This window comes from Bidens hawaiensis, unplaced genomic scaffold (assembly GCF_021521415.1).
Source record: "Bidens hawaiensis isolate Kalapana, Puna unplaced genomic scaffold, B.hawaiensis_p1.1 tig00014219_1, whole genome shotgun sequence".
In the NCBI taxonomy this organism is placed as follows: Eukaryota; Viridiplantae; Streptophyta; class Magnoliopsida; order Asterales; family Asteraceae; genus Bidens; species Bidens hawaiensis.
This window is the reverse complement of record NW_027492226.1, coordinates 1-9,581: the sequence shown is the minus strand read 5'-3', so window position 1 is coordinate 9,581 and position 9,581 is coordinate 1. Positions and strand designations below refer to the sequence as shown.

The following is a 9,581-nucleotide window of genomic DNA, read 5'->3' as shown; positions in this document are numbered from 1 at the left end:
GGGGGGGTAGTAAGAGGGGTTTAGGGGGTGTGGGGGTTTATAGGGGGAGAACCTCACTCCTTCCCCGAGTGATCTTCCCAGACAACTTGGGTTCCTCCTTTGTATTTTCCTCCCATACCTCCCGTCTTGAAGGTCCCCTTCTTTCCTTCCCACTCCCTTAACTTGGAGCCTGCATACTTTCCTCTGACAAAAGCTCTGACCCTGTCCATCAATTGATCAAACATTGCAGGGAAGTCTTCCCCCAACTTCTCCGTGAGCTGGGAGAACCTTACCCCGTTGATGAACCCACTTATCTTCATCACCTCAGGCACATCTTAATGTTCATGTTTTCTGCTATGTACCTTTCCATAAACTATTCTACCTTTTCTTCGTCTCTCTCCGTATGTGCAAGATCTCATTAGGATTCTTCATGGCTTTTCATTGTTGGCTAAAATTTTGGAAGAACTTCTTTCGTAGTTCTTCATAGTTGTCAATGCTTCCGGGCTCTATACTATCGAACCAGTCACGTGCTCTCCCAGTCAACGTCTGGGGGAACATGAGACACCATACTGGCATGGGCCAGCCACTCACTAGCCTAGCTCCCCTATAAGCCTGTAGGTGATCTTCGGGGTCTTGTGTACCGTCGTACTTGTCCACCGTGGAGGGGTATCTTAACTTGGGAGGTAATGAGGCTTCTGCTATTCGTTTGGTGAACTTGGAGACTTCAGACGTGTCCCTAGGTCAATAGGGGGCCTCCAGGGGGTTTTCTGGCGTCTTCTCCTTTCCCTTGACTGTGGACAGGAGGGTCATCAAGGATTCTATCAGCGTGTCAGGACTTCCTCTTGTAACACAAGCATCTTGGCCTTCTTTGTTCGGCCGTGGCCCCGGCGTTTCAAAGGAAAGCCGAGCCCGAGGTGCCTTTAGTTTTTCTTTCCTTTCTTGTTCATCAAGAAAAGCTCTTAAAATGTCTTTATGAGCTCGTGTGAACTGGGGGAGTCACCTTCCACCCTTCTTTTTCGTTTTCTTAGTCTCGTGACTCTCTTCCTTCATCCTCTTGCCCCGTTATGTCTTTAGTGAGAACAGGTCCGTCGGCTTCTTGTCGGACGTCTGGCTCTTGTTGGGTTGTGCTTATTTCTCATGTCTTACTGATCACATTACTCTTCCCAGAACTTGAAGGAAAAGGTGGTATGTCGTTTAGGTTTTGATTAGCCATTCTTCTTTACGATGATGTAGCGAGACCTGTGATCAAGACGTCCCACGGATGGCGCCAATGTTGGAACCTATTCCAAACGAGGGGTAAGGTTCCTAACCAGTCAAGAGAGAATGGAGATCGGTTGATATATAAGAATAAGTAAAGAGTGTAGTTTCTTATGTGTGAATGAATTACATTGTTCTTCTCTTCTCCTTTTATAGAGGAGGGTGTTTATACATATTATCTATCGGGTTTATCAACATCATCCGGGCCCTTCGGTCCATTCTGCTTTCCTTTGGTCCGACGAACTCGCAGATGTTTACCTCCTGGTTCCTGCCTCATATCCCAGGACATGAGTGCTTTGGGCCACCCACTGGATCAGACGTGCAGCCTGTGGTTTCCCTTGCAAATCGTTTCCCTCCAAGCAAGCTTCTAGAACGTTTGGGCTATTTGGTCTCTTGTTGTTGGGCCTTGTTGACACTGCTGGGCATGGGTAGGCTCTTCATACTTCATTCCTGTAAATGCCGACTTAAACTGTTCCATTCTATAGTGAATGATGATGATGATATTACTTCATTGAAAGATATCAAAAAGAAGAGAAAAATAGAAAATGAAAGGAGAAAAACGTTTGAAGCAAGGAGCGTAAAAAAAGAAAATCAAGTTGAGTATGTCATTAAAACTGCTCAATTACAAATGACAGTGTGCATTATTAATCTATTGTTTATATACATTTAATTGATTATTAAATTATTTATATGTTTTATATTTTCTTCAGTTTGTTTTACTTATTAAGGGTTCTTTTTCTATACTATAATATAACTGAAATTACAAACATATATGGAAGTTTAAAAATGGTTTATAAAATTATTTATGAGGTAATACGGTTCTTAATTCCGGTTTGACTGGTCTGACCAGTGAACCAATAATGTGGCCGGTTTGTCGTCTGATCCGGTTATAAAAACATTGTTTATGAGTGGTTGTGAGTATATGAGAGAGAAATTGTTATATGAGAAAGTTAATTCGAGGTTACACTATTCACACTTTATAACTTTTTAATATTTTATGAAATTGGTTGTAACTAGAGAAAAGATATAAAAAGATATTTTTTAATTGAACATAAAAGAGAGAAAAAATAGTGATTTTTGGTATAATTATATGGATATGGATGTTAAACTGACCGAGAATGCCCTATGATCGAGGTATATACATGTATAAAAGTTTTAAAATAAATTTATCCTTCTTAAATAGCAACGGGCCAACGACCATATGGTCGTTTAAACCACATGGCCCACCATTTCCGCGTCACCTGGCTAACAAAAGTCTCAAAACATCTTGACGCGGTGTAGCAAACGTTAAGCTTTGGCCACATCAACTTTGCAGCCTGCTTTTATGTCTCGCAACAAGAAGCCTAATGGTTTTTATTGAACTTACCATATATGTAAAAATAATACATTAAATTAAAAATTTTATTAATATGTACTAGGTCTGTCGGATTTATGTATTTTACCTACTTATAGCTTATAACTTATAAGTTATAAGATGTTTGAGAAAGTTAGGTTTTATGGATGGATGTATAAATAATAAGCTAGTAACTTAACTTATAACTTATGTGATGGTTAATAGCAGTGAAAAAAGGTCATCATTTTTGTTGTTTTTATTATTATGTTTTTGGCGGGGAAAACTGAAAGAGAAAAAGAAAAAAAGGTATAAAAGAAGAGATTAACCCCCAAACCCCCCAGACGGAATGGAGAGATATGAGGGGCAGTTGATTGCAGCAGCTAAGCGAGCCTACAAGAAGGCGTCCGAAGAAGGTAACCGGCAGGAAGAAGCACGGTGGGCGAACGCCATCGGAGACATGTTCAAGAACCGAGGCGAATACGTCCACGCCCTCAAATGGTTTCGACTCGATTACGAGGTCTCCGTCAAGCATTTGCCCGAGAAGCATCTGCTCCCCACCTGCCAGTCCCTCGGTGAAGTTTACCTTCGTCTCCATCATTTCCAAGATGCCCTAATTTACCAGGTTTACTCATATTAATAATCAACCCTCTCTAATTTATATGTGCATATTTCATCGCTGTTGCTACGTAGCGTATAGGCAGCTTCTGTTAACAACTATTGTTACTTCGAGTTAAATTGGAAGGGTCTAACTGGTCAAAATTAGGGTGGTTCTTAGGAGGTTTATACGAAATGAATACATTGTTAAAGGTTTACTTGATAAATAGGTTTATATGTAACATAGATGATAGTTATGCAGCTTCTGGTTATATATAGATTATGAAATAGATTGTTTGCATTTGGAGCTTTAGGTGTTTGGGATTCCTTATTTTCATCAACTTATAAAACTTTTTGAAAAGTTAAGAAGGTGGATAAGGTGTTTGGCAAACCATAAGGCCTTATGAATTTTAACTTATGGAGAAGGCAAAATAAAGGGGTTTTGAAAAGTTAGGAATTTGCAACTTATTAACTTAAAGGGGTTTGATTTACCTATTACACACCTATAACTATAACCCTTAAAACCCATTACACTCCTTTTAAAAAAGGGGGTCCTTTTTAGTCATTTTGGTTTTCCCCAACACATAAGCTAATCCAAACATTTTTTTTAAAAACTTCTTTTAAAAAATTCATAAGTTAATAAGTCCTTTTAACAAATGTCCTTTTTCACTTAAACAAGCAATCCCAAACACAAACTTAAATTTCTTTTAAAGACTTGTTCTGTCTAAAAACGTGTTTTCTCAAATGTATCATCTCATGTTAATTTTTTTTTGACAGAAACGACATTTAGATCTGGCAAAGGATGCGAATGACTTGGTTGAGCAGCAACGAGCAAGTACACAACTTGGTCGAACATACCATGAAATGTATTTAAAATCCGGAAACGATCAAACCTCTCTTAGAAACGCCAAAAAGTATTTCATTTCCGCTATGAAGCTTGCCCACACTCTGATAAAATCAAACAAGCTTACGTTTCTAAAGGAATACGTCGACGCACACAACAATATAGGAATGGTTGAAATGGATCTTGACAACTTAGAAGAAGCCAAAAAGATGCTCTTAAAGGGCTTAAAAATATGTGATGAAGAAGAAGTGGTTGAAAACGATGACGCGCGCACTAGACTTCATAATAATCTTGGTAGTGTTTACATGGAATTAAGGAAATGGGATAAAGCTAGAGTTCACATTGAGAAAGATATTGTGATATGTAATAATATTGGTCATATTCAAGGAGAGGCAAAAGGGTACATAAACCTTGGTGAGTTGCATTATAGGGTGCAGAATTACCAAGATGCGATTCTTTGCTATGAAAAGGCGATGAATTTGGCAAAACGTATGGATGACGAGTATGCTTTGGTTAATCATGTGAAGGAGAATATAGAAGTTGTGAAAGAAGCAACTAAAGTGATGGAGGATATGAAGAAAGAAGAGCAGAACTTTAACAAATTGGTGAGAAATATGGTTGTGGCTCGAGGTACTTCGGGTGAAAGGAAGTGTTTGTTGCAACAAAATGCATCTCTTGATCTCCTTATTGAGAAATCAAGCATCATTTTTGCATGGAAGAAGGTATTGTTTCGAAAGTACTTCGATTGTTTCACTTTTAGTTATATTATTTTTATGCAATTAAACTTAATTTTTTCTAATAGCATTGTGAGTTTGCCAAAAGGAAGAAAAAAATAGCAAACGAACTTTGCGACAGAGAAAGGTTAGGTGATTCATATCTTGTTATTGGTGAATCGTATCAAAAGCTTCGAAACTTCAACAAGGCCAAAAAATGGTACACGAAAAGCTGGGAGACGTACAAGTCAATTGGTAACATGGAGGTATTTTTGCTTGCAACTTAATACTTATGTTTTTGGTAATTTGATTCTCGTTTATTTTTACACTCTTTGGATTTTTTTACTTAAGAATAATTGGTTATTATAGGGGCAAGCATTAGCAAAGATCAATCTTGGAGATGTTCTGGATTCAGTTGGTAAATGGTCAGATGCTTTGGAGGCATTTAGTGAAGGCTACAGGCAAGCATTGTTAATTTGTTATTATTATTTTCATTGATAAAAATGTTAATAAAAATGCACATTCAAATTAGTGTTTTGATATTGTTTTCTTTGTTGCAGAATCGCTCGTGAAGCTAACCTACACTCTGTTCAACTGTCTGCACTAGAAAATATGCATTATAGTCACATGATCAGATTTGATAATCATGAAGAGGCTAGGTAATGTAACACTAATCAAACTTTTCAAAATTTGATTATTTGATAAAAGATTTTCATATAAAAGTTCAAAAGTCTCTCTTCGGATCACACTAAACATTATATTTTATTTTGGTGGAATGAATAGTAAGTTTGCAAATTACACAGAATTGGTTTTACTATTCATTCTTTCATTACACTAAAACTTTTGACATTCTAAATTAACCCTTTTGGTTAATTTGCTTTTAGTTTATACCATTACAATTTTTCATGTTGTTTCAGATTATAGCTGAATGTTTAACTTAAAAAACAAGCAATATCATATATGCATGTATATACATTAAGATGAAACTAGCATTGTGTATGATTTTTTAGTATATTTAATATACATTATAATTGTTATGAATAAGTTTTTATTGTTGTTAAATATTTTGATATGAGATATGTAGTGGAATCTAATTCAGTTTGATATTATTAATATAATTTAGTTTAATTCTGTAAATGAACTTTAATATTTTAACCAAATAAACTGATTTTATTAATTAATTAAATTACTTTTTTAACAGATCTAATTTAATTTAAATTACCATTGCAAAGAAAATTTAATGTCACAGTAGTTTAGATTAAGCCTATTCCAAAACAATTGGTTTTTTAACTCCAAATCTGTGTAAACTTTTAGTATATATGTTGGAGATACCTTTAAGATTTGTAAACTTATTTCAAATGAGTATTTTGTAGGAGGTTGCAGTCAAAAATAGATAAGTTAAAGCAGTTAAACTCAACCAACAACCTTGAACAACGAGAAAGCTGCTCTGAGACTGATACAGATGGGGAAGATTCATCACCAAAATCTTACGTATCCAAAATGCATGAAAATGATTTGTCAGCATCTGACGACGTCCCATTGGCCTCACTCGTTACCAAATCAAAAGGAAGAAAACATTCTACTTCTACAAAGTCTCTAGAAGCTTCAGCCACAAGCGTGCCTAGTCAGACAGTTAGCCGGAAACGAGGTCGTCTTGTTCTTTCTGATGATGAAGAAGATGATGATAATAAGCAACATGTTGATGGTTCCGCTTCTAATGAATGTGAGTTGCATTATATGTATATGAGGACTGAGGGGCATGTGTTGCGTGTGTGTGTGTGGGGGGGGGGGTTAACTAACATATGGGTTGGCTTTGGGCTCAAACCGAACCAAATATCGAAAATTTAGGTCTTAGGTTTCTGAACACCGTTCAGTTTTGGTTTTGCCATTTGCCCAAATTAATGAATTGATTGTTACATGTGTGGGCTACACCATTTGTTTTTATAAATTACTTAACATTAAAAAAATACATAAATTCAATAACAAAAGTTGGTTTTTTTCGATACGGTTTTGGTTTTTGAAACATGCAAAACTGAAACCTTAGAGATTCTGTTTTTGTTAAAACATAAATCAAACCATCTGTTTTGGGCTGGGTTCGGTCATGCCGGTTATTTCAGTCATACATAACTTATTTCAGTTTCATTAACCCCCTTAAATCAACAGGTAGTTTTTAATCCTCATTTTTAGTCATAAATAAAACAATATGTTAAATATGAATACAAAAACAATATCATCACAAAAAATAATCTCACCTAACAATAAAGGCCATTATGAAGGTTTTTATGCATACAGTTGCATCATAAATGTATCCCAAAATGGGCCGAAATTGTGGCCTTTACTGATTAATATTTATATCAATTTGAGTCAACAAATACTGTCTTTTGTTTGATTACAGTTAAGAGTAGACAGAGTCTGAACATTCATATTCATGAACATCAGGTAACACACGTTTTGATTTATCTTAAGTCGACCCGACCCGTTCTTATATTGTTGGTTAATAATAAGTAGTTTCGGCGGACACTTTTCAGGATGCAGATAGTGATTGCACTCCTCCAATACATCTGGAAGAAAGTGCTTGTTCCCATAAAGGCAGGAGTCCACATGAACCCGTTAATACTTCCAGTGGTGTTTCTGAAAATATTTGTCTAAAAAATGGTCATTCTGGTCCCATTTTTGATGCTTGTGAAGACGAATATTGTGTGAGTATATATTAGTTTATTATTTGTTAAATACTTAATTATTATATCTTAAATATATATAAACGAAACCTTTAAAAGCTCTCTGGTTGCTCCCTTCAATCTCTCAAAACAATCACCAGATTGCTTTATTTGTAAATGGAGGCTTCTCATGCATTTGACCCAAATTCATGGGTATGGGTCTCACCGAACCCAGATAGCCCTTAAACGGGTTATAACATCTCATTAAATTTAAAATTAATCTCACCAAATATTTGATATGAAAATCCTATAAAATAATGATATACTAAAAAATAATATCCTATTTTTTTAAAAGATATTATACATAATTAAGAAACAGTTTTATAGTAATAAAAATAAGCGGGTCATGGATCTCACCAAACTCAGATAGCTTTTAAATCGGGTTATAACATCTCATTTATTTGTGAAACCCTTTTATCATAAAACCCTAAGTATATTATTAACTTTCTTACAATAAATAAAATTAAAATCCAAAAAAATAGATAAATATTAGAAAACGAATAATGTAAACAATCCCCATAATACGGGGGATAAAAAGGGAGAGTTCTACGCAAAACACACTTTATTGTGAGAACAGAAAAACAAAAAAGAAAAGTTCTTTTTTTATTTTTCAGTTTTCAAATACAAATATGTTTTAAGTTTAATGTTTATTTGTCTCTTTTAGCATTTTAAAAAATACATAAACAAAATTCGTTTATTTATAGAACCTACACATACCTGTTCCTTCACAAGAAGTGAAAAAAAATAACAAAAAATTATAATTCAATTTAGATAAAAATTTGTATGTAAAAAATAAAAGTTTTCTAAATAATAATCATTGATAGAAAAATTCAACAATTTAAGTTTGTTCTTTTTGTTTTCGCAATAGTTTAGTCTTCTGTAATGAACCTCTCCCTATATAATTCCTTATATCTTATGTTATTATAATATTATGCATATAAATAATATATTATTTAGTAACTTTTTTATAATTTAAATGTCAAAATATATTTTTTTATGTATTAAATATTTAATATCTTTATAAATAACAAGCTTGTTCACTAAATGAGCTCAAATAAGTTTTTGAGCATTCTTGATTTGTTCACTTTAGGATTAGATTTTAGAATCAATTTGCTGAATACTTGTTAAACTATGTGCTTATTAAAATTAAAAAAAATGTTTTTGTTTACCTGCAGAAACATCTTATATTCAAAGTTGAGGATGACTTTGTACATATACAACCGGGCTCGTGTAAATTTGGTGATAAGATAAACATGGAACCTATGAAGGTCGAAGTCGCGTGCTTATACTTTCTGAAACTTGTTAAGGAGAACAGGTCCAGAGGTATGCTCTTAAATAATATTTTCTTTTATTTAATATTAGAAGCCATTTGTTTTCAATAAATTCTTCATGTTTGAAGGTCTTTTGCCAATCATTCAACATTTCAAATGTGGAGGAGATGTTTTACAATCCTTGGATTCATTATATACACCAAAAGATTATATTAGTGGAAAATGCTGGATTGAAGTTTCTATTGATCGTATGTGCTTTGTTATTACATCATAAATATTTCTGAAAAAATATGTGCAATTTAATGAATGTTATTATAGGTTGGGTACCGAAGCGCTTGGTAAAGCTTTATGTCGATTGTTGTAAAGATCTTTCTCAATCTCCCAACTTAAAATTGCTCAAGAAGCTGTATAGTTTAGAGGTAATAATAAACATATTGTGAAATTTGAATTTGTAAATAATTACTGGTTTACTTCTTCATAGCATTTTCTTATTATTATTACTAGGTATCAGAGGATGAGATTGATGTCTCTGATTGTGAATTGGAAGATATATCCGCAGCACCGTTACTAACCTCATTGCATTTGCACAAGACAATTGCTGCACTAAATCTTTCCCACAATTTATTAGGTAATAAATTTTTGATAATATTTATATTATTTTAAATAAAATATTTATTTTGATTCATTTATTTACAAAACTGCCCTCATGACTGAATAGAAAAAAACTACCGTCTGTTTCTGAAAAGGGCATAAACTGTTACAACGTATGAACATAAATGATGATTTCTCTTATTTCCTTAGTTCAAGGACGGAAAGTGTGATTTCTTCAAACTAAAAGGCGTTGACATTGTCACCTCTAGGCACAATATGCTA

The 9,581-nt window shown here is 34.1% G+C and overlaps 1 protein-coding gene across 1 annotated transcript; it reads left to right on the top strand.

The window, feature by feature from the left end:
• Positions 1-2,915: 2,915 nt before the first annotated feature.
• On the top strand, positions 2,916-9,336 carry LOC143546116 (protein TONSOKU-like; the record flags this gene model as incomplete). Its single annotated transcript, XM_077037848.1, has 12 exons — positions 2,916-3,191; positions 3,941-4,729; positions 4,810-4,986; positions 5,090-5,181; positions 5,281-5,379; positions 6,094-6,443; positions 7,116-7,159; positions 7,249-7,419; positions 8,613-8,760; positions 8,837-8,956; positions 9,027-9,127; positions 9,213-9,336. Coding segments are annotated over exons 1-12 (2,491 nt in total), but the record flags the coding sequence as incomplete, so codon positions are not given.
• Positions 9,337-9,581: the final 245 nt, after the last annotated feature.